This window comes from Solenopsis invicta, chromosome 7 (assembly GCF_016802725.1).
Source record: "Solenopsis invicta isolate M01_SB chromosome 7, UNIL_Sinv_3.0, whole genome shotgun sequence".
Classification (NCBI taxonomy): domain Eukaryota; kingdom Metazoa; phylum Arthropoda; class Insecta; order Hymenoptera; family Formicidae; genus Solenopsis; species Solenopsis invicta.
In genome coordinates this window covers 8254151-8280543 of record NC_052670.1, presented here as the reverse complement: position 1 = coordinate 8280543, position 26393 = coordinate 8254151, and the positions used below count along the sequence as shown (strand labels likewise).

Genomic DNA, 26393 nt, shown 5'->3' with positions numbered 1-26393 from the left:
AAATTTGCAATTGTTCATGTTGATTGCTTTTTTGTTGGAATAATCTTCGCTTTCTCTCTCTCTCTCGCTCTCTCGCTCTCTTTTTCCCTAACGATTAAATGTATATTTATTTTGTTTCAAGTGTAAACATGCAGCAAATATTTCAAGCAAGACGATCTATTAATTTATAATTTACGGCGCCAAGATTTGAATTGTTCGTGCTGAAGTCTTCCCATTGAATCCTGGCAATGGTACCAATACTCCCGCGCCAACACACATGTGTGGAGGACTACGAATTCATTTGTGCGTGTGGGGTGCTTGCGAGGGTGGGCGCGCGCCGACAGATCAGTGGAGGAGACGGTGGAGGAGGCTGACGCCCACAGCAACCCGGCAGATCGCGCGACTCTGCGTAGTTCGTGTATCCCTTGATAAGAGGCGAGGAGGGAAATTGGTATCGGTGCGCACGACCTCGCAAGATCAAGGTTTGTCAAGGTATCGTCCGTTCGTGCATCTCGTCGCTCATCTCGAAATTGCTGAGTCGCAAATCGCGTTTCGCATTCCTCGCAAATCTCTCGACGATGTCTAGTCGATTGAGATGCGTCGGATACCCCTGCAAGATGCGCGTTTTTGCGCGGTATCCGGCTCATGGGTAAGCCTGACACTGAACGCAGCATCTCTGGATTTTGCGCGAAGCGATATCGACATCGTCATGCCGGGGCATGACGATGCGGCATCGTCGATGCGGAAAGAAATCCCGCGGAGGGTAGCTGATTAAACGGCGGGGATCAGAAGTGATTCGCGCGGACGTTGGAGGTGTCGCGATAACGCCCCACTCGAGCCGCGGATAAGGTGAGGAAGATGTCGCGTTGACGTCTGTTTACGCCGCATATTGTCACCTAGGTCAGGAGTCTGTTCATTGTCTCAAAACACTTGATTGATCGCTGATATGAACATTTGAATTTTGTTGATTTTTATTCCTAGGGTATGAAAGACAGTGATAAAGTATTCGTGGAAAATTCCCTTCTCTTTCGGATGCCTCTAAAAATCTATAAAAAAAAAAAAAAATAAATATGCAATTTCATCCACTATTAATTTTATTATTTATACTAATTTAATTTTACTAAACCTAGTGTGCTACTCATATTTTTCTGACGTAAATATTGCTGTGGGTGAAAATTCACCCACATTATTTTTTTACACATTAGATTTATAAAAATTTTAAAAAATTTCTATTTTATGGTTGCAAAGTATTGGAACAACTAAACTAACACTTAATGTAAAAGAATTACTTCTTAAATATTATTTTAAACTATCAAAATTTTAATAACAAAATCTATATTCAACTTGAATTAACGTGTGAGTGAAAATTCATCCACATTAACATTCTAAAGTCAATATTCTACACTGATTTTAATATTTCTATATTCTCATGTATGTCGTTATTTAATAGATTTGGCGAACGAAGATGAAGGCGACCGTGTCAGGCGTTTTTCTCCTTCTGTGTCTCTTCTGTGTCAATTTGCCGGGTGTCACCATGAACTTTGATCCGTATTGCGGTGGTCACTTGGCCGACTCTAGAGGCGTTATACACACACCGAATTTCCCAGGACCGTTTCCGATTCCGATCAAATGTCGCTGGGTGATCGACGTGTCCGACATCCCGTCGACCAACAGCTCCATCGTCGTCTACCTGACGCAGCTCTACGTCTTCAAGGGGCTCCGCTTTACCGAATACGCGTACTACGAGTCCGAGACGATGAATTTCGGAGCGGCCCTGGTTAAGGAGGTGACCGAGGGTAATGTTTTCGAGTATCGACGCCTCAGAACGTTCAGACCATTCCTGGTGGTCGAGTTTGAACTTGATCGGCTCGAGGGTAATCATGTCAGGGTGTTGAACGATCTGCTCGACGTGTACGGATTCAACGTAACGTACGAGATGACCGAGGAACATCCGAATCCCGATTCCTGCACCATACGTGACTGCTCTTTTGCGGGCAACTGCCTCGTTTCTGGGGATTACACGTGAGTCAATTAATTATTTATAAGTAACACCTTGATATATTATTCATGCTTGGTGTTTGCATATGATTAAATTAATTCGTAATAAATTAAGATATAAATATATAAAGTCTGTTTGTTATTTACATATTTTTGTATTATTTTTTTTTGTATGTTTATGTACGTTCAGAGTTTAGTAATTATAATTGCTTCTTTGCGTCTTACCTCTTTATAATACAACTTTTCTTAAGCTATTGCGAAGTTGTTTACTTTTGCAATATTAATTAACAAGTACAACGTCTGAACTTACAAGGTGGTTGCATCGTTGAAAATGAAGAGAAACTTTAGACTCGTCAACGTGTGTAAGAATCACAATATAAAATTAAATCATAAATTTGATTAATTAAGAAAATTCAAGCAAATTAACTAAAGCGTGAAAATGCTAACATATTAAATGTTAGCTTGTATTGAAAAAGCCAGAAACATAATTATTAAAATTCTTGCAGCTAATATAATCATCTAAAATAATCTTCACAAGAAGTAACTTTGAGTAAATGAGATAATTAGTTAATTTAATCTTGTAAAAAAATATGCTAATTGTCTAAACAAAAACGATGGAAATTTTAAATATTTTTTTTCTGTATATGTGTATATATATATATATATGTTGGAATAACATGTTGGAAACGTATAATTTCGTTTTCTGGATTAAGCTCCACTAATTTGCAAATAATATATTACTCTTGAAATTCTCTCTCTCTCTCTCCCTCTCTCTCTCTCTCTCTCCCTCTCTCTCTCTTGAGGGGATTTAATCCCAGAGCGCGTAATAAATGATGATTTTCTCTCCCTCTCTCTCTCTCTCTCTCTCTCTCTCTCTCTCTCTCTCTCTCTCTCTCTCTCTCTCTCTCTCATGGCAGCTTTTAAAAACTTATACCTTCAGATATAAATACATCAGGAAAATGTTTACGAACAATAATTGTTATAAGATTACGAGTCTTGCATGAATCATTAATGACTTTTCGCGATTTGCTTACTCATCCTAGAAATATAAAGTTTCCTTGACTGTTAAGATTTTTCTTTTGCAGGTCTTTTTGGTGCGATTGTTTCGATGGTTTCAGCGGACGGAGCTGTAACGAAGGTCCGTTGTGTTTTAACGATGAACATATTCCAGTTTGTCAAAACGGAGCTACATGCAGGTATAAAAATAGATATCGGTACAATATACTTAAATAAGTATTTCTGCACAATGCGTTAAGGAACATAAAATACATAAAATTACATATATATGTATTTATATAAAATAAACTTAAACATAAATATTATTGCAATATGTAATACAATCAATGTTTAAATATTTGTATGAATATTTTATTGTGTGATAAAATGTCACATTACTTTTGAGTATCCACATTATTGCAGAGTTAAATAGCTGCATTTTATTACGCGATTTTTTTTCTTGTAATCTAAATATATTCCAAATAATCCAAATTTTTTTTCTTATAATCCAAAATTTTTAATATGTAAAATAATTTTATCTTAAAAATTATAAAATGTTATATTTGGTCAGTGCAAAAGTTCGTGGCCGATTTATTATTAAAATTCAAGCAACAATTCGGCATGTAAAATTATTTTATTAATCAATTATGTAATCGTCATTGTTTTTTACAATCTTCCTAACAAAAATAAAAATAAAAAAACAAATTTTTTATTTTTGTTTTCTAATTTAAAAAAATGTGTAACTAATTGTGGAATAAATTATTTATTGTAGACAAATTGGAGCAGAAGCAATGCACTGCGATTGTCCGGATGGTTATGTCGGGCACAATTGCGAAACTCGTCTTTTAGACACTTCAGACACTGGTAATATTTTATCTTGGTTAGACATGTTTGACCCGTTTTATTTCGTTATAAGAATTATTCAAGCATATTGTTAATGATAAATACAAGTAAAAGTTGCGCGAAAATACGAAAATTTTTGACATTCCAAAACTGATTGACTACATTTCTTTGCAGAATGCGCTTCGGAAAATTGCATATTGCAATGTCCTGTTGACGAGCATGAGCCGCCATGCACTTGTAAAGACAGCACGAAGATATACAACAGTAAGTTCTAAAATCTTGTATGACTAAGTTTATTACATGTTTTTCTTTATGCATCTTGCGAGTTCGCAGCACAATTGTTTTTGTCTGTGGACTTTTTGATCGGTTTTTCACTAGATTTCTCTTAGAAAATCTTATTTAATATTTAAAGTCAAACAATATTAAGTAATTAAAATAATTATTTATATTAAATATATTAAAATTTTATTAAAATGTAATTTATTGAAATTGAAACAGAGGACATTATTTCACTCAAATATATCTAAAGCTTAATTGATTAAAACATTAACACTTTTGCATTTTGATTAAACTAAAATATTTAAAATTATTCAAAGAATTCATAAACGAAAAAAAATGCGACGAGCTTCTCATGCGGGAACATCTCATGTAACCCATGGACTTTGTATTCGTAGATCGATCGAGGTACGAATGCAGAATTAAGCTATCGAACGTTACGTCTCTCCGCACTGGTCTGATATCGCAACACGGAAGTTTGGAATCATTTGTCAGCAAGCAGGTGAGTAAAAAAACAAAATATATTGTCCTCAATTTATTTAATTATTGCTATAATAAGAAACATTCAGATTGTTTAACAACAATCGTTTGAATAATGATGTATTATAGATTTTCTTCGTCACAGTGACGTGTTTCGTAAAGTATTTTTACGATAAGAATATGAAAAATATAAGAATATCTACACGCGTTTTGACGTACGTACATACGAATATGTGTGAAAACAAGTTTATATGAAAACGAGATATGCACAAGTGGATTATGTAATGAAACAGAATTCTCTTCTTTTAAAATAACACATACGAGCGCGCGTGCGCGAATAGTCATTACGAAGGCTGTTGGAAGCCTTACAAAGATTTCCTCCTATGAAACTACGTTCGCACGTTTAACGTAAGCACAGGCACATGAACATACACATAACCGTGAGCGGTATATATCAAATCACAATTATTTTATAATCATCAGGTGTAATGTCGTAAGTTTTATACATTTGCGTCAACTTAAGTTCACAAGTACGCACGTCCGAACAGACACACTATTAGAATCTAATCCTTTGTACGCAAATCCAAGGAACAATTTATTCCAACTTAAACGTAAGAACAGCTTAACATTTACTTCGTAATAACAGAAATATCCCAATATACGTCAGAGTAAAGTATTAACGTATTATAAATAAATACATACCTGAATTAGCAAACTTATAGCATACATTTCTTCGAAATAGTTGTTTATGAACAATTTTCAGATCGCTATTGTATTTGTTACAAGATTTGGAGTTTTAAACACCAAGACATTTAAAATTATTTTACAGTTTATTTTGCGATGACACGCTTTTTAAATCTATGCTAAGTATTATTTAGCTAAGAAAAATTGAAGTTCATTGTTAGAATAACTTTTGGACTTTAGAACGTTCTCTCTATCCCGTATTTAATTTCATATGCATGAGTCACTTAAGTTCGGTCAAATTCCCATACAGTAGCCACGTCGTAACCGTGATTCTCCTTCCTGACGTTTTCAGGTAGAGAATATTGCCGTAACAATTTCAATCGCTTTTTGAGATCTTCACTTAATCCGTGTCTTCCTGGATCTCCTAGGTAAATTCGCGCACCTCGTTTATGTGCTTCTCCCAACCATGTCATTAAAGTGTTCGCTATTTCTTCGTCATATAATAAATCACCCACAAAAATTACATCATATAGATCTTCTAATGGTTTCTGTAACAAGTTTTCCCACGATACCTCAATATCCACGTTATTTAATATAGCATTCATTGCAATAGCTACACAGGCGACTGAAATCAAAGAAACATATTTCTATATTGTTAAATATTAACATTAAAGTGCTTTATATGTTATTGTTAGTATGTTTCAATACAATGGTAATTTATTTTGAATGATTTTAATATTTTATACTAGATTAAAATCATTTAATACAAACATTGCAAAATTTAAAATCTTGTTTAATAGCATTTCGTTTTATTCCTTCTTAATATTTTGTATATTATTGAATAAAGTGTCACTAATATAAAATAATATTATGAGGGTACATTTTATTGTTAATTATAAATGTAATAGAGTAAATCCATAAATCATTAAAATTTTATTTTTTATTGTGTTAACAAGCAGTCCTATATTTATTTAGAATATAATTAATAATATTATAAATTTATAAGATTGCTTGTCAACATAATAAATAATAGTAACGAATTAATTATAGAACGTCAAATAACTCGCAATTTTTTAATGGGCATTTTAAAATTTGTACAAATTTTAAAACGTTTATTTTTCGATGTAATTGAGAGAGACATTCTTTTGCAGGTAATTGACCGTATCGCGTGCGCAATTATCACTATCCTACACAACTCTGAGTCATACACACTATTAATAGATTTTCTCATGAATGTCGCTTACATTTTTACACTTGTTATAGATGTGCTATATCGTTTACTTCAATATTTAATTTTAATGAATAAAGTCTTCAGAAACATGGAATCTTTAAAAATCAATGATTAAATTATCATATTATTATTAAAATTATAAAACTTGGAATTCTCATTAAGAAAACATGCATTTTTATTTAATTATAAAAGTTGTTTTTATTACTTTATTTAATAATTTTTAATGCACCCAAATTATTAATTACATTAAAAATTGTTTGAAAAATTAGTTATTTGCCGTACTATTTACTCGTTATTATCATTTTTTATTATGTTTACAAGCAGTCTTATATGTTCATTTATAGTACAATTAACTCTACAAATAGAATGCCCATTCATAATATTATCTTACTGTACAATTATAGTATCTAAAAATTCACTTGATAATCAATACGTGCAGAGATTGAATCATTCAACAATCTTCACCTTTGCAACTGAATGATAGCAAAGATAATCAGGAGAAAGTGAAATTCCTGGACACATTAATATAGTTATATCATATTATGTCATCAGTTTTTGCCCTTTGTGGCAATCGATTTGCTCGACATTGAAACGGAGACCATACACGTCTTCGCGTTGTATATATAACGTCCTTGACTCATATCGATTCGAGCCAAAAGCATGTCAGATTGTAAAGAAACGCTACAACAAAATAATCGCATTCCATGAATTTTAAAGTTCGCGAGAAACGAACGACTCCGAAAAGCCTATTTATTTGTTGTATACATTTCCAATGGAAGCTTTTCTTTCGTATGTAAATAAGCGAAAATTTAGCAGAAAATGTTATTAATCCAACGATGTGTATAATTTTCCTTTTGTTAGTCTGAATTTCAAGACACGTATTCACGATATTAAAATGTAATTAATGTAGTAATTTATAATGCCGACATTACATTACTTTTAATCTCATCGTTATGATTTTTTAATAATTATATCAAAAATTGATTTTTATAGATTTTTGAGAATTCATTTTTATTCTATTTCCTATGAGCGCGAATAATATTGAATTTTTCCGTTGATCTGTTAGAAAGTCCAGTTTATCGGTTAACATGCTGTACAGACGCGATACCAGGAATCAACAGCCTTTCTCTGACGCACGAGAAGTATTTCCTTCCTCTTTATACCTGCGTAAAATCCTGGGGAAATCCATTCTGTGTCCCACATTCTAATTTCTTCACCTGCTTGAGCTGCAAGGTGCTATGTGACTTCTTTATGTAGAGTAATATTGGTTACGTAATTCTTTCAAATTATCACTCAATTGACAAAGATTTTGATTTTTATCCTGAATTCTTTGGAAGAATATAATAAAAACAATTGTCATTGATGAATACTAACAGAAAAGTGTCATATTTACAGGTGTTATACGAGTTACTTTGTTGTTGTTTTTTTTCTAATGCGCAATAATTTCGGCGTTGACTCAAGAATTGACGACACATGTCAGCGATTTTTACGACAGCCGATGAAAGCTCAATCAGCGAAGAAACGCGCAGAAAACACGTCAGAAGGGAGGATCTCCGACGCAAGTCAGTCATTGATAGAAACGCTCTTGGGAGCATTAATTCTACGTATTGTGTGCAATACGAAACGCGACAGCTACTATCAGCTACTATCAGCATTTTACTTGACTCTTGCAACACGATCGTGCAAAGGCACGGCAGGCACGCGAACGACGAAACAAGTGGATACGTTCGGATGCATTTATTTTTTCAATCATGCTCATGGAATCCGGTCTTATCTGCGTATGGATTCATACCAGTTATCGATGTTGCTGTGTACACACATCTGTTCATCGACAGATAAACCCACACAGGAATATGAGTGACGTCAAAGGGATTCGTATCTTCCTTTTGGATTCTCAGTCGCTTGTTTTTCTTTTGGCCACTGACATTCTCCGGTTCAGTGGTGTAACTCGTGAGATCCAATGTTACACTTGACACTTGGAGATATTCGTCACGAGGAAATTCCCGTTAGAGATTTCTTAGCAAAGAGGAAAATTTTATAAGTTTATGAATACTAAATAGGTTACCAGATAGTAACAGGAATTTTATTTGCGCGGACATAATATAGGTATATCTTCTGCTCAAAAAGTACTAAGAAATGTTAAATAAAACAAATTGATATTTAAATGAATTAATTTATGTTGTCCTCTTCGAAATGGTCTTCAGCAAATAAGCTGAATACCACATATCATTATTATTGGACTTACTCTTCATTTTCTTTTATGGCTCCTGCGATTCAAACTCTTTCCACAAAGTAAGTAATTTGAGATTTAAGAACAGGGAAAAAAGTCACAGGAGACCAAGTCTGGCAGTACTTAAGGAATGATATTTGTGGATTTTTCTCATATCGGTACTAGTATGCAAACATTTTGTTGTGCATAAACAAAAAGTCATGTATCAGTATCAATGTGTGAGATGATGCATTATCTCTATTTATGGTACTATTTGTGGTACAAAATTCATGAATTGTCTTCCAGTCGTTTTTTTTTTTTTGAGTGATTGCTTCTTTCAAGTGCTTTATAATGCTTAAGTAGTATTTTTTTTACTGTTTAACCGGGAAGGAATTCTGAACAATTTTAAACATGCACAACAGATAAAAAAAAACAATATTATACCATCCATGTACTTTTTGAGCAGAAGGTATAAGATGCAAATTCAGCATTCCACTTCTCTGCTTTTTTTCTTGTTCTTTGTTATTTTTCTCTTTCTTAGAAGGATGAAGCACTGAGAACTTTATTTGAAGTCCATTAGAGGTCCATTCATGTAAAGTAATTTCTTTAACACTACGCCATTGGCATGTTGTCTCGCCCTCTCGATTTTGGTTCGTAATTGAGACGGGCCATTCCCCGAACAACACGGATCTTCTTTCTCCCCTTCTTTCGTCACATTCGAGGAACTTTGTGCGAAACGAAAATTTTTTTTTCGACACGCTTTTCATCATTACGAAGAAACGGCGAACAAACGCAATATCATCACGTGCATGTCTTTGCTCCATATGCAACATTGATACGCGATATTTATTTTAAAATATTGACGAATTATCGCTATCAACTTTTGGCGCAGTTATGTATGATTGTTAGCCAATCAAGTATCTATTTATTTTTCAGAGAGTTCAGGATCAAAAACTTTCTCGATTGTGATAATTTGATAATTTGAAAAATTTACATAATCGATACTTCAAACAAAAAAATCACGTTGCAGATCACCACCTTGAAGATTAAGCAGGTGGAGAAATTAGAATATCAGAAAAATCAATTGAAACATAATACACAAGTTACATCATTGCAAAAACATTATAGTGTCATATTTATCGTAATGTCGCAGTAATTGCAACATTGATGACTCTTAAAGATCTGCACGATCATTTTACTTTTTTTTTTTTTTTTTTTCAGATTAATAGATTTATCTTAATAGAACGCTCTCACATATGGCATTTTTCTACGCTTTATCTATCTCGATTATGTTATCAGTTATGTTATCAGTCAAGTGCATTGCAGTTATGATCTAATGATAGCGTGTTGAACATATTGAGTACGTACAGAAATTTCAAATTTGCAGCTTTATTTTATCTTTATATATTTGTTTTTAATAACGTAAAATTGCATTTCCTTAAATAATAAATATAACGCGTTATTATTCAAATATAAATGATGAAAAATTCAAAGGCTCTCTCATTAATTTAAGACAAGATTATATTCTATACTTAAAGATTTTAATTACTATTGCAATAAAATTTATATTTGCATATAATAATCATTTTTAATGTCAACTTGAGTTTTTTTCAGTAATATATTCATTGCTGTCACGTACCTTCGTTTAAATTAATAATCGTATTATACGCACCTTTGCTGATGTCGTTTGCAACAATCTTGCACATTCCATTCATTAATTTCGCAGCTATTGCCGTAGCGCCGCACCCTGCGCCCAAATCCAGCATCCTTATTGCATCTTTTCTCGCCTTTTGCTTCGTGCATCCTAAAATTCCTTCCTTTTCATCTAAAATAAATCTCGTAAGTACTTGACCTCCAGGCCAGTATATAGACCAAAATGGATCTTGGAATACGTTTTTGGTCAAGGAATCAAATCTTCCATCTGTATATTTATCGATGAATGGCTCGTGATACAGGGGACACTTTTTTGTTAGTAGAAATAACTTCAGTTCCGGAGTCAGGTGATCGCGAGTCATCTCTGTGTTCTTTAAGATCGCATTCACAACGTCCTGATGATTTTGGATAAATTTTTTAAGCGATGTTCTGTGACTATTTTGTAGATAACTGTCCCACGCTTCCTTAGTACTCTTCGAAAATTTTCGTGCGAAAAGAAGTTTCTTCAAACATATGTTTCTTCTGATCATCGTGTATCTCTTGATATTATTCCGATAATCTTCAAAATCTGGAAAGAATTGCTATTTATAGACTGTCCATACAATTGTAGCATGTATGATCTTCTTGGAAGTCTAAAAATACATTTATATAAGAATCAAATTTTATAAAATCAAGGGTCAACAAGAGAGAGATATAATCATTGATAAATACCGTTTTTTATTAAAATCGTTGATAAGTGATTACCTTTTCAGAAATGAATCGCAATAATGAGGAATTTGTTTTATTTTCGCGATAAGATTATTGATTAGTTAAGTCGCAGTTAACTCCAAGCTCTTGAATACAGAAAATATTTTGTTATTCATTGAAAAAATTATGTTTTGATTTCTGGAAAGTTTATAAAATTTTGATATTATAAAGCATTGAAAGTACATTATGATAAGATAATAAAAACATTTTCAAAACATTTTATGTTATTGCAAATGAACGTCTTCTCATTGTACTTTGATAAATATGCCAGTTTTGTCGACGTCGTAGTTATTCTCCAGAGAAATTTGCATTTACGCAAATGACATTCGTAACTCGCAAAAGTAATGAGGAAAAATAGCAAACGATAGCAGAATTGTGCCCATAACTATAAAAATTATGTTTTAGTTATATGTATTAATATATTTTGTTTCAAAATAATTATCTATTGAAAGATGCTAGCTTATGCCCGAAATATTTTGGAATTTTCCCTCAATTACTTTTCGGTACAAAATATCATTTATCATTTAAAGATATGAAAAAAGCACTTGTAAGGTTTTTAACCGATAAATGTTTTATTTCACAATAAAAAAGCAGGCGAGTTTTTAGCAATTTACATCTTGTTATAATTTATAACTTTTAATTAAAAATAACTATTCTTTGACTATTACAATGCAGCTTAAGAATAAAATTTTTGAATAACTTTCCATTTTAATTTATGTTTTTGTTGTCATTAATTACTTGCGAAAACACTGAGCACGGCTCATAAGCTCGATTGTATTTTTGAATTACATTCATATTTAACTATATTTATTGTTAATTTTTTAATAAAGTATAACTATTAACAGATAAAAATTAAAAGCAAAAATATAAAAAAATAAAAATAAACAGAAACAGATCAGATTGACATACATATTAATATCCATCGAATCTATGCTTGATAATAGACGTCCCATAATAGTTTTTCGCATCGGAGATCTTTTTCTCTCTCTCTCTCTCTCTCTCTCTCTATCTATCTATCTATCTATCTCTCTCTCTCTCTCTTTTTATCAACGTAATGTAGTCATCAATTATCTTAACTTGAAACCAAAGAAGTTTCGTGATGCGACCATTATCCAACAATCAAATATTAACAAATCTGAACTATTGCACTGACAGAAGAAAAGTACACGTGTTAATAAATAAAATAATTCATAATAAGTTTTAATCCATATATTTGCTAAAATGAGAACAAAGAAAAGAACTAACTTACAATGTTCGTGACGGTAAGTTAATTTGTACAGATAATGTGAACGGGTCAGAGGTCTATAGCAAAAATGATATCAATTTTGAAAACATTCCTGATGTGCATCAGACAAAGAATATATTTATAAACAAATTTATATTTAAGGTCATTGTTATGATGATGGAAATTATTTTTCCAAATTAATTACAGAAACATCTCTCAACTGATCTAATTTTCAATATAATCTTGTTATATTACCAAAATAAACGTGTCTGTTACGCAATTCTCTCTCTCTTTCTCTCTCTCTCTTTCTCGAGTGACAATACTAGCAGACTCACTATAACTTGTTAGTTATATTCATTAACACAAAGAGAGGATGACCTGACAAAGAGGATACAATAATTATAGTTACGAATGCACCTTTGGTCACTGCGATTTTATACAACCAAAATAGAGACATTTATATGAAATTCATATAATTGCTTTTCTGGAATTATTACTATATCGACTTATATTCAGCATTTGATTACGTACTTTTCATTATTTTTAATATCAACATTTCTTTATAATATTTTTCAATATTTCTTTTTTAAATACTTAATAATATCTAAACATCTTAAAAATTTATTACATTAGTATTGAGTATATTCTTTTTGTAATATCTTAAAAATAAATTTAAAAAGTTATTTTGTCGCATGAGTAACTATGTATAGCATTTAGAAATATTTATTTGCTATTTGAAAGTTTTATTTGAATTATATGATATAATTTATTCTTCATTTAATATTTATTATTAAGTTATATGTTATATATATTTTTATTACATTATATTTATTTAATTTTTTAGGCAACAATTTTGAGTCACAAAATTAATAACACCGTGTGGCACATGTAACAAAAGGCCCCCCAGATTGATACGTACTTTATCAGGTAGATTTTGTAAATCCTTCGTTCCCGTTATCGCGGAAATTGAACGGGTGATGAAACATGGCGGAACAAAGCATCTGTGACTTGCATCATCTTCACAAAACGTATGTATGTCATTGTTAATATAACGCGAGTACGTACAATCGATCGAAAGCACCCGTAGTCGTCGCGGATCATCGTGTATCAAAATGAAGTTTATTGAAATTATCGCAGCGGTAAAACAACGTTGGTTATCGATCAACGTTCCTGATCAAGTGCTTAATAGCGGATGATGAAACAAGATATCGCGGGCACGTGTATGATGTAAAACGCTGGAGATTCCACAGGTCTCACTTATAACTCTTCTCAAGTACGTACACGAAGTAATTCGGAATTATCTTAATATGCAATTAAATTTCAAAAATGAAAAATATGAAAATTATATTTTCAAACTTTCCCTGTTGGAAAAATTTTTACAAAATTTTATACATATGTATTTAAAAAAATACTACAAAAATCTACATGAAAATGCTAGAATTGGAATACTTTTCTAAATTTTTGTAAATTTTGTATTTTGTTATGTAATTTCTACAAATTTCTCGAACTACAACATTCTACACATTTTTAAGCTTACTGTCATGAAAAAATTTCTATGAATAATTAAAAAATTTTACTAAAAATAAAAATTTATAACAATTATTAGTTTTTTTTATTGAAATATTTTTTGTAGAAATATTTATTTTTTCTTAGATATATATGTATTTAACTGCAAAAATTAAAAGTGTTCCAATTCTAACATTTTGGCGTAGAATTTAATTAGGTTTGAGTGTTCATCAAGTGAATTTTTCAGTTCTCGGTCAACTTAAAAAGGTGCGATGTCATCGTGACAATTTATATAAGAACGCATGTATGTACCGTAGATCAATGAAGTTGGACGTAACGACGAGATCGCCAGATAATCTATATAAATTGATGTAAAGCGCCACTCCGACCTCAACGCCATTTCCCGCGGTCGATGGAAAATTGTTTGCGCTGCTATTAAGTAATTATGTTTTCCGACACGGCTGGTTCTTGGTAGATTCCATTGAAATTTTCATTCCGTTAAAAGTTTAATGCGAGGTATAATTAGTGAGATCACTTAAATCTGCTTGGGCGTAATTTATTATTGATATATATGTAGAGCGGTCTTTCCGTGAATACAAATATTTATTAATCATTGAACCATCGGAATTAACGCTGCGGTTTTTCCATCACATATATTAATAATTGCAGTTATAAAATAAAAAGCGATATTAATTTTCAAACAATGTTTGTACACAGTTCTGAGAGAAACATTAATGATATCAGTAACGGTCACGGGATGAACTCGTGCCATTTTATTTTGTTATTCTTTGGCCAAACATATTAATGTTTGTTTCGGGAATCACGAGCCACATTCAACACGGAATAATAACAGGAAATTTAAATTTTAATTAGAGATATTTTTAAAGATATTTACTACTAAAATTTTAGCATATCGTATAATCATTTATAATTAATTTAGTTATGCGTACAAAAAAAAGTTTAAAACCAAGAAAGCTTATTTTTCTCGCAAGCCTACCTTGAACTTATGTTCAACCGGTGTTACAGCGAATCGCTTAAAAGCAAACACGTGCAAAGATCAAAACTACATTCGTAGTTATTTATCGATCAGTATGCAAATCATACGATATTCCAGTGGCGATAAAATGAATCATGTATACTCTCTCTAGGAACAGCTTATTTCCATATCAGCGCCCTAATATCTGTCATTGTTGATCATCTTGTGGAATTCCTTCCCAGATAAAATTATTTATTTTTTATCGCTCAATAAGATTTTGATTTTCGATATTCAATCTTATAATGTCTGTGTGTGACATGCATATATATTTTTTTTTCTTTCTACGAAATTGTCATATAATTTTATAATTTATAACTTTATTTACAAGTTGTTAATGTGCTTTTTAACTAGAACTGATTATTTATTCCTAGTTCAATGGTAAACGGTTAAAAAGTTAAAAACTAAATAGTAAAATTAAAAAGTTGATAATTTAATTAATTTGTAATAACTAATTTTTAACTTTAACTAGTTATTTTTAAAACACATAAACTTTAATTTATCAACTTTTTTCTAAATTAAAAATGTATCTATGTAAAAGAAGGAAATTATAACAAAAAACATATTTTCATATACAAATCGATACTTTTTTGTTATTTTTATATAATCATAATTTACAAATAAATTAAATTAAATTAAATTGGATTATTTATATGATAATTGTTTTAAGTAATTAAAAAATTACGAATTTCTAATTTAATAATATGAATACGAATAATGCTTTTCAAAATTAATTTAATCTTAATGTAACTTTTAATTGAGCTAGTTTTTTTGTTCATGTAACTTTTAACGTAACTAAATTAATTTTGTAAACTATTAATTTTAATTTAAAAAATAGATTAACTCACACATTGCTTGTTCCTGTTTTTACTATTTTTAGATCAGTTTCATGTGTTTGTATTCATTTTCTCTTAAAAAATACAATTTTGTTATTCTTTTTTTTCTCCTTTTTTTTTTGTTGTTGTTAATTCTTGTCTTGTGTTATCAGAATTATGTTCTAGGATTCGAAAGTGATTGCTACTCCGTTTTCTCCGGAAAATTCGGCATAGAATCTTAACTCTATTAGCCGCCTCTCGTCGTCCGTCTTTTCCTGGTCCGGGTTTCCCAGTAAAACTCACCGCGTATATCGTCGGGTATATCGATAAAAAACTCCGTTATGTACATACCCGAGCGACGGAATATCCGTGAAGCTGTGGAGGGGACGACGAACGACGATGACGAAGCAGCGGCGGGAGAACGGTCTCTATAAAAGCCGCGCGTACCACGCCTGCGAGGTCATACGTTGCAGTCAAAACCTTGTGAAACAGTCGCAGCTCTTCTACGAGAACGTTACGCGAGTGTTGCACGAGTTTGCGTCACCAATTGCGAGAAAGCGGAAGGAAAGAGACCGGCGAGAAGTGATTCGAGTGACCGGCGAGAGTTCAGCTGCGTGGTCGATAACAGCGCTGAAAATTCGTCCAACGGACGTTACCGAGCCCATTAAAATTCCCACGTTCAGTGAGGTGTGCAAGGGAGGCGCATTGAGGATTAAATCGCCAAACGAGGAGGCAGAGATACTGACCGATATGACTCGTTGCCAGGAACCACAGTCCTATCACGCACAGACCACGATGAACGACAGGTAGTTATCAAACGAACGAAAAAAAAAAAAAAATTATAGAGACTCGATGCACGGGATTTCCACGTGGCTCGCATGCAACGAGTGGCCCACGATAGCCGTGATTCTCCCAGCAGTGATAAAGAAATGCTTGGTCACGACGAGATCTTTTGATTTGTCATTAATCTCTTCGCTTGTTTGTCCGATGAGAAATCGTAGGTTCACATTGTGCAATATAAATCTTACCTTGCACATTTCCGTATCTTTGATATCGTAGAAATTATTTTATCACAGATAATATTTTGAAGGGAAATGTGCATCCCGTTTGTTATCTCTTGACTTCGCGGAATTTACTATCTGTGACGTACGTTATCTAAAGCATACGAAAGACTAATATCTTGAAACTTGTTCGATATATAAAATTTGTCTTAGCAATTACCGGAACAATTTGAAAGCTCGAGGCAAGCCGAGTGTCTCGGAACGCTCTAATCGCTTTCCGCGTATAAATTACCCGCGTTAGCGATTCATGAGACTCGTTGTGACGATCCCAAGTATTGCTCTACACTGTCGCGCCGGCTTACATAACAGACCGAATGCGCAAATGATTGATCGAGAATGACTTACAGTGGGAAATCATCGTGGGGCAAGGAGTCTCGCTACTACGGGAGCACCGTCACCTGCGGCATGCTGCCGACTCTACGAGAGCTCGCCTCCAGAGGATGCAATAGCCGGGGTAGCGTTTGCCTGGTGCCCGTCGACGTCGAGATGGACGCGGCCAGTCACCTTCAGATGACACTGCTCGAGGCTTATTGCCGGGAGATCGGAATCGAGGTGCTGAGCGTGTCCAAGGAGACGATACGACTCCACCTGTGTCCAGGAAGCACAGACCTGTCGTGCGTCCTGATAAGCAGCGATAATTCATATTTTCCAAAGCCAAAGTGAGACTCGGAGACTCGTCCTTAAAAGCTGAAACTAAAGGACCGAATTACACATTGCGGTCTTTCATGACCTAAAGCGTTTTGCTGTGGATCCTGCGCCGGAGAGAGTCTTCACGCAATGGATGAGGGGAGGGCGGGGGAGTTTTGTCTCTGCAAGCAACGTGTCCTGTGTGTCTCACCAGCGAGGCGGCTGATAATGGACATTTGTATTGAAATATATACATATAAGCGAGATATAGTCAGTCGATCTCGCTAAGAGCTAAGCTCTATCGATCTATCTGTTAAATTTTAGCTGTTTGAAAAGCACTTTCTTTCCTTTAATATTTTCTCGTTCTCTATTTTTCTTTGACATAAGAGTACTTATGTCGAAGGAAAAGGAGAACGGAAAAAAAAATAATTTTACTTGAATGCCGAAAGTGTAAAACGAAGCAGCTGAGGAAAGCAGATCTGTTATTGTTAGAACAAGAATTATAATCAAGCGAGTGATTTTCCTTTCGGAATTATATTCAACGATTGTAAGATATTGTAAGATGCGAAGTATTGATTAGCGTATATATCTACTATCAATTGTATACGTTTGTCGCGAGACAAATTAATCTTTATTATGTATGCTTGTAAACATCGACACAGGCGTGTCGAAAAACAATGTAAATGTAATACCATGATTGATAATATTATATGAGAAAAATACAAAAGTATTTCGTCTTTTACTTCCTGTATCTGTCCTTTATTCTACTGTACACTACTTACCTTATTCTATCTCTAGCTATGTCAAATCAATAATTTCGCGCCTCTTTAATTTAAAACTTTTCTCGTAGCTTGCAAAGTACTTAAGGAACTCCAATATCACTTCCATGGAGGAATTAAAAATCCTGAACGTGACGTGAGTAGGTACACATTCGAGAGTAAAAGTACAGCTATACGCAAAATATAAAATGGATTGCGTCTCAAATGATTTTTATATAAAGCGTACAAATTGGCTTACAATTAATTATTGTTTTCTTTCGATGGTAAATTAAAATATATTTTACTTTGAGCTAACTAAAAATAAATTAATTTTGTATGAGGAATATTCTCTGTGCTCAGTCACTGTTTCACTGTGTGTTGTTTCCTCCAACAGACCAACGGCCGAAGTTACTTTTCATTTTTTCGGAAATTCTGACGACGGGGATAAAATTCGCGAATCTCTCAATCGACTCGTACAACGTCGACGTCTCAGCGAAATTGCATTGGAATCCACGCACTTTACCTTTCAGCAAAAACCCGCGCTCAAATTGCAGGTAATTTATTGCATTTTATGTAAGTATATATAGATAATATCACTGAATAATAGCAGAACAGAATTGTAAACGTTAAAGTTATTTGAAATTTAAAGATCATTTTCTGTTTTTTCTCTAATTTTAAACAAGGAGGTTTAAGTCAACATCTCAATTAATAAGACTAACGTTTTCGAGAGTACGATTAATTGCTGCATAAAAGAATCATATTTTAGAGCTTGCGTATCAATCAAGTGAACGACTACGAGGTTCACTTGGGAGAGCAAATAATCTTGTCTTGCGTTGCTCAAGGAAGCTACAGCACAAGTTTCACTTGGTATAAAGACGGCATGTTGGTGAATACAAGCAAAGCGATCAGGTAATCAAACTATTCATAACTTAGAGTTTACATTATAACAGGATTAAGTAGTAACTAGTAAACAGTTTATGTGTGTGTGTGTGTGTGTGTGTGTGTGTGTATGTATATACAAAATTTAATAACTTTTAACTTATAATTAATTTTAAATACTTTGAAATAATTTATTTTTAACTTGAAGTTGTTTCTAAAGCATATTAACTATCTTAACTTAGGTAAAAAATATCAAATATATCTGAATCTATATTATAATTTTGTTATTTTTAGTTATATGATTTTTTAAAATTACGACTTTCTAATTTAATAAAAATAATACTGTTTAAAATTAATTGTTAATTTGACTTAATATAATTTTAACATTGCAACTTTTATAACAACTAAACTAGCTCTTTAGTTTGTGCAACTTTTTTTATGTAACTAAATTAATTTTATAAGCCTTTAACTTAATTTAATTTAAATAATGCATAACTTACACAATTCTGTGTTGCAATATTGTAAAGTTATTTAAAATAATACTAAAATATATAATTTATATATACTTCATTCTTTGCCAAGAAATAAAATTTTCTTCCATTTATGCATTCCGATCACTTCGCTGTTTTAGAGAAATTTGGATTAGTCATCTACCGAATGACGGCTCAGATGTATGCACATCGATATTAACGATCGAGAAGGCGACTCTACTTGACGCCGGTCAATACACATGTCAGGTAGTTGATTGGGGTGTTCAGCAATGCAAAAGTATCTACATCGAGGTCAGAGATGAGCCGGACGTGAAGGTGGTGCCGATGAGCGCCACTATAGAGAAAGTGAGCCGCAAGTAGATTCGTTCAGTGTGCAAATAAAATCGAAATTTGAAATAAAAGACATGTATTAATATTGTCAGAAATGATTATTTGCAGGGCAATAATATACAGCTGACATGTATGACTCCTAATATGCGTAATATCGGTATTGGATTTGGTTGGACGAAGAATCGCGCCTTGCTCAAATTGGAGCCTGGTCAAGCGGTTTGGGAGGATCTGTATCCAGCGGGTAGCATTCTGAAGATCACTAATACTCAGGTAGAGAAATGTCGTACAGACTGATTTTTTTATTTGATTAATTATAGGAGTTTAATGCAAAAATTTAACATATATTGTCTCTTCTTCTTTTGTTAAAAGGGCATATACATTAACAATGAGACAGGTCAAAACAACTTATTTTTGCAAATTTTTTTGTGGAAAAACGGAAAGAAATATAAAAGATTTTATTGTAAAGATCATAATTTTCTCTATTTAACATTTAAATTTTATTAAAAAATAATATACAAAAGCGTCTCTATTCAAATTTTCCTAAATTACATTTTTTTTAAAACAGCATTTATAGTGATTACTGTTGCTTCCACAGAACTCGTTAGAAAGCAAAATGATATAAACTTTATAAAATTGAAACATAAATCTACTACTTGACGTGCCGTTTTACAAAATACTGCGTTAGAATAAAATGTCAACTGGTTACAATGAACGTACTTGTATTTTTACTAGAAATTTTTGCTCTTTTTTTACTGCGACAAAAAACTAAGCGTAAAAAAATCTTATGTCAAGTTTTTAATATCTAGAAAAAATGTGTAAAATTGCAAATTGATCGGTCAAGCCATCTTCACAAAATGAAGTCGTTACGCTTTTTTAAAAACATGATTTAAGAAAACTTGAATACGATACTATTTTATATTATTTTTTTAATAAAATTTAAATGCCAAGTACAAAAAAGTATTATTTTTACAATGGAATAATCATGACTTCTTTCTCTATCTTATTCTACAAAAAGTTCGTAAAGTTAGATCTTTGTTATGACCCATGTAGGTGTGTCTGTTTCTTTAAAATTAAGTTGCTAATAGAATTAAAATTTATCGAAGAAAATTGGATAAATTTTTCAGTTATTTATTTTATACAATCTACACACAGTGTTCTATTTAAGTTGATACTATTTATACAAAGTGGTTCGTTTGGCATTTTAGAAATCGGCGATTTATACTTGCAACGTAGCACACAAATCTATGTCTGTACGAGTTGAAGTCATGAATCGGACGTTAATACCGATATGCTTCAAAGCGAAGTCCTGGGGTTTACAATGGCCAGACACTGCACCAGGATCAGAGGCGCTGCTAGAATGTCCCAGGTATTTCGTAGGTCGACGAGTGTCCAGGCTCTGCTCGATGAAAGACGCTACTACACCTGAATGGCAAATACCGGATTTTTCATCTTGCTTATACAAGCCATTAATTTCACCATATGATAATGTGAGTATTTGATTCTCTTTAATATTTCATAATTGAGTTGATTTATAAGGAATCATGATATTTAAAACCCATTAAAATGGCTTTGTGTTAAATATACTATGTAATCATCCTTAAATGCAAATTATGGTAAAACAAATGAGATAACAGTTAAATCGCGTTAAAAATAATATTTGTAAAAATTTAGTTACTAATTAGATTTTAATAAATATTTATTATTAGATATTTACTGTTTATCATTGAATGGAAATTTAAAAACAATTACAATTTAATGTAAAGTAAAACAGAATAGAGTAAAAATGTTAGCTTTTTTTTTAATCTACGGTTGCTAATTTGATTTGTCATAATTGATTAAGGATGTTCTAAATTTATTATTTAGACAACATATGTCCAATATTGTAAAATTGATCTAAATCTGCAGTTCCGAAGTCTGACATTGGGTTACCAAAAAACCATGGGTTCGGACACAATCCTCGCCTTTTGGGAGATCTTACACAAACGTGCACTGCCGCTCTATCCTGGCGAGGGCGATCGTATAATGAGTATGTTGGCAGACATCGATCGATATCAGCATAGAATCGATTCACAGGATGCATACATCTCCGCGGAGACTTTGATTCACATAATAAATCGCATCCTAAGCGATGAATACTCAATTTTGAGTCAAGAGGTAAAGATAATCTAAATATATGTAGAAACAAAGTGTAATTTTCAAACAAAATTCGAATAACAATATTTTTTGGCTTAATTTCGAACATAGAGTACTGTCATTTTATAAACACAAGTTGTACTCTTTATGAAGTATCTTGTTTACCTATAATCTTAGAGCATACATATGAATGAAGTGGGTATAGTGTGAACAAAAGTATGTCAAAGGGAAAGATTTACATGAAATATTCATCCTTTGTGCACATGTGCCAATATTGCAGCTATCACAGTTGACATATGTCAAAAGTAAAATAATTAATAATAATAAATAATGTTATAATATTATAAATAATAATATTACAATTATTATTTCAATAAAATTAAATAGTAAATTCTAAAAAAGTAAATTCTAAAACAGCAGTTGTTCATTCAAAGAGTCTACAAAAAGTATTGTTATTTAACACTATTTCATATTTAACACTATTTCATATTTAAAACTCTTCTGCTTCACTCGCTAAATATAAGGTTCCAAATGTTTATTTTCAGAAACTATCGGTGCTGCTTCACCTTACGCAACGCAATTTAATCCACTGGTCAAAACAGTTGAACGATGGATATAAACATCTGTCACTATCATCTATGGTTCTAGATATTCAGCAACTGCAATCTCAAAGTGGAGACAGTATAACGCATTCTCTTCAAATACCTTCACCCGATTATACGTAATTATTTTTACTATTATACGTAATTATTTTTAATATTATATAATAGGTCTTCTCTGTTTGCACAAAGATCTCTCCAAATAATATATTTTTCTGCATTTAAAATTATGTCCAAACTAATTATTATATTTTTATATAAATGATTGCTTATTTATGACAGATATCCTGATTGGTACGAGGAAAAAGTAGCTATACGATTATGGAAGAAGAAGCAGCGTAATATAAAGTCTAATAGCACATTCAGTGGAATCGTTATCGTATACAAAAATATGTCGCGTTTTATACCAACAGCGTATGTTAAGGAACTCGAGTAAGTTGTCTTATTTAGAAACAAACTGAACAAGAGATAAAATTAATCTAAGCCAATTTTTTATGAATCCAAAAAATGAAGATTATTTAAAAGTATTTAAAAGTTAACCAAACTAAAACAAATAAATTAAAAATGCATATAAAAAGAAATCAAAATTAAATTTTCTTTATTGTAAGATTAATATTCTCAGTTTGTTGAAATATGTATGTATATAAGTATAAATTGAAATACAACGATCTATCATTGTAGTGATGGCACAGATCTAGAATTTCGTATCAATTCTCGCGTGATCGCTGTCGAGGTATCCTCTTTTGACGCCGATAAATATAACAAGATATGGGTTGATCTGCAAATTCGACATTTACAAAATCAGACGAGCTCTTGGAATATGTCGTGCGGTCTGATAGATACCACTGGATCGTGGGATCTTAATACTTGCATAACCAATACGGTGTCTGACGATGCAATGACACATTGTTTGTGTCCTACTACGGGGACAATAGCTGTTTTTTTGACGACTCGCGCGGTAAAGGTAAATTGCTTCAATTTAAGAAGAATTTTGCATTATTTTATTACTTCTGAAACACATCTCAGAATTTTTATGATTGAAGAGCTTATTTATATAAAATTTTCTATAATAAGCAAAGAGCCGCATTTTATTGTTGTTCATCAATTTCTCAAACGTTAAATAGGTAGTACTGGCGAAAACGGAGCAGACCACGTTCATTATAATATTCGGATGCAGCAGTTGCCTTGTTCAGTGTTTGCTATCTGCCCTGATATTAGGGGCTTTTTGGTGGAAGCACAAAAGCTGGTTAAATTTTCTAAAACTCCAGTGCTGCGGTGCGCTAGGAGGCGCGATGGCCATCTTCATTTATGCCGTCCACACTAATCTTTCAAAGGTAATCGTATCCTCTTCACTTAAATATGTTTAGAACATTAATAGTATAATCTAAAAAGTTTTAAATATGACATTTTATCATGAAATAAATTTTACAAATTATAAAGCTGTTATGAATCTTAGATCTTAATTATATATCTTAAGTATAAATACTTTATTTGGGATATAACCACATAAATTTGAGGACCTTATGAATTATAAATCTGATCCAATTTACGTTTGAATACTTTTTCATTAATTCCTTCTTATTTCAGTCATCTTACTCGCTTATAGCGATAGGATTAGAAGCGTTCCTACTCGTGGGCATGTCCGCGCCTATTTCTGAGGCTCTAATAGTATACGCAGAATTTACGCAAATTCGACCGAGCCAACATCTTCAGCCGACAGTGATCGCCGTAATAACTGGTATAACTTTAATCTAAAAAATAATTGAGACGCATGTGAAATATGGTCAAACATCACTTACAATCGCATATTTCACAGGTGTCCCGATCTTGGCTGTATTCGCAACCGAATTAACGCACAAGAGTATTGGATTGCGACACGAATCCTGGTGGCTCATATATGGCAGCGGCGTCTATAATATATTTGTCAGCTGCGCCACGACAATGTTTTTAGTATTCATGCTACTCTACATGGGAGTGCTCCACAAAGTTCACACACTGGTGGAGGAGAATGTGATGAAGAAAGAAGCTATAGAAACGAGGTAGATGCGGGCTCGCTTTGTAAGATTTGTAGTCCTTTTAAAGGAACTATCCGATTCTTTTTTGTCGCAGAGTACGAATAATGCACCGCGCAGCTATCGTCATATGCGGTATCATCGCCATGGAAGCATCTTCTATTTTCTACATAAATTCATCATCCGTAATTTTCCACTATATATTTGCTTCCTTATCTTTCGCACTGGTGAGTTTCCTCGCAAATAATAGCTATATCAGCCCAATGGAATAATAAATACATAATTATTCTAATTATTGATGCACAGGGCTTCAATATAATAATCGTATACATCGTTAACGGCGAGAGTGCAATTATCGGGCCAATGTTGCGGAGAATCAGATGGAAACGCAATGCAGACGAGGAACACACATCCGAGCCCATTAAAGGTATCGTGATGTGAACTTATGACGTCAAAAGCAAGGAAACTTTCTGATAAATTATTAAAAAAGCACTAAAGGCTGATTACCAAAATACTAATATTCATGCTATGTTCGTATGTTAGTATGCTCGAAAGCTGACGCTGAGATAGAAAACGATTCGGGGACACCCCCGGCGCCGTCTTCGATCATCGGCGAGCCGTATCGGGAGGTGCGAGGCGTCGCCGCGGGTAGCATAGATATGCGCGAATTCGTGTCAGAGTCTTCGTCTACTTATGCCAAGTCCACCGTCCCCGCGACCAGCAGATTCCTGCCGGAAATCCGAATAGATCATTCGGACAATATCGATCTTGAGAACTACAGCACGAGCCCGCGCAAGTACCAGGAACCGCCAGTATTCGTCGACCCGACGTTCCTCGCGCGCAGCTCTCACTGCGTCAACGAGGTGGCGACCTACGGCGTTAACGAACGCGGTGGCTTTCGCAGCGATGTTTCGAGCAAGTATCGTGGCGATGGCAAAACTGCATTTCTGCCGGTGGCGAGCGTATCCTCCGAGTCTTCGGCTAAAGTCCTTTGCAGCGCCGACGTGGAGTCGCGATTGGGCGCGATGCCGGACGTCACGTTGGCCGTGAAGAGCGACGTTGAGTTATCATCGCGGACGAACGCGGAGCTAAAGAGTCGAGAGCACGTGGTGAGCGCCATGCCAGACATCGCCAACACGAGTGAGCGCAAGCAGCCCGATGGCGAGGAGAAGACGCCGGAGATTGTCGTGACAGCTGGTGGCTGCGACAACGCGACTAGTGGTATGCTGGATCGCATCTCTCACGATCTCGACTATCTGCTTAATCGCACACACGCCAAAGAGGGGGCTTAAAATCTTCCAGGATTATGAAAAAGTATATGTGTAACATGTATGTGAATAAGATTGTGTAGATTGTTAAATTTGTACAAAACAAATTTTGTCATAAATTTCCACATAAATAAGCAAGTCGCAGGTCACATTTCGTGTATCGTAGTTTATTTAGAATAATTCGTCGATATTGCGTCGACTTTTCACTATGTAATGGAGACTCGATAACGCGATATGTATTAGAAGCGATAGTATTAAAAGCTGCAAACCAAAGTCTAAAGTACTCATATATAATCTTTTCTTATTTCTCATACTCTTGCACATGTGCACCAGAGCGACAGACCAATTGTAATCTGATCGCTAAATCGACGCTGATTCGTACAAGAGTCGATACGTCAAGTAATCATTTCGCACTCCATCTATTTCGGATTTTACTTTAAATGTATAATCTCGAAACATTTTCATGCTCCATTATAGATATTTATATTTACATTTATTGTATATCGTGAGGAGACTTACCGTCCCTCATAATAAATGAATAGAACTAAAAAAATTATAAA

The 26393-nt window shown here is 33.3% G+C and overlaps 3 protein-coding genes across 10 annotated transcripts; 2 read left to right on the top strand and 1 right to left on the bottom strand.

The window, feature by feature from the left end:
* The first annotated feature begins 339 nt into the window (after positions 1-339).
* LOC105201654 lies at positions 340-26390 on the top strand. 4 transcript variants are annotated; one of them, XM_026136558.2, is made up of 22 exons: positions 340-471; positions 1430-2001; positions 3063-3173; positions 3746-3837; positions 3991-4080; positions 4491-4594; positions 18214-18278; positions 18516-18675; positions 18888-19030; positions 19632-19836; positions 19930-20091; positions 21027-21308; positions 21727-21975; positions 22500-22675; positions 22836-22985; positions 23235-23517; positions 23678-23887; positions 24141-24291; positions 24370-24592; positions 24663-24792; positions 24872-24992; positions 25109-25857. In XM_026136558.2, exons 2-22 carry the CDS (start codon positions 1445-1447, stop codon positions 25855-25857), a joined length of 4413 nt encoding a protein of 1470 aa, XP_025992343.1. In that variant the 5' UTR covers positions 340-471; positions 1430-1444. The 4 variants fall into 4 exon arrangements, with proteins under 4 accessions (XP_025992343.1, XP_011168055.1, XP_025992342.1 ...); XM_011169753.3 differs by having other exon boundaries at positions 350-461; XM_026136557.2 differs by lacking the exon at positions 340-471 and adding an exon at positions 604-828.
* LOC105201652 (electron transfer flavoprotein beta subunit lysine methyltransferase) lies at positions 4615-16315 on the bottom strand. Of its 5 annotated transcripts, none has more exons than XM_039452259.1 (4): positions 16027-16166; positions 11061-11182; positions 10369-10981; positions 4615-5881 (listed from the first exon to the last, which is right to left on the bottom strand). In XM_039452259.1, the coding sequence occupies exons 3-4, from the start codon at positions 10877-10879 to the stop codon at positions 5541-5543; spliced, it is 852 nt and encodes a 283-aa protein (XP_039308193.1). In that variant the 5' UTR covers positions 10880-10981; positions 11061-11182; positions 16027-16166; the 3' UTR covers positions 4615-5540. The 5 variants fall into 5 exon arrangements, with proteins under 5 accessions (XP_039308193.1, XP_025992348.1, XP_011168053.1 ...); XM_026136563.2 differs by having other exon boundaries at positions 10369-10917; positions 11094-11182; XM_011169751.3 differs by lacking the exon at positions 11061-11182 and having other exon boundaries at positions 10369-10917; positions 16027-16315.
* On the top strand, positions 16060-17863 carry LOC105201653. Its single transcript, XM_011169752.3, has 2 exons — positions 16060-16481; positions 17084-17863. The coding sequence occupies exons 1-2, from the start codon at positions 16075-16077 to the stop codon at positions 17397-17399; spliced, it is 723 nt and encodes a 240-aa protein (XP_011168054.2). The 5' UTR covers positions 16060-16074; the 3' UTR covers positions 17400-17863.
* Positions 26391-26393: the final 3 nt, after the last annotated feature.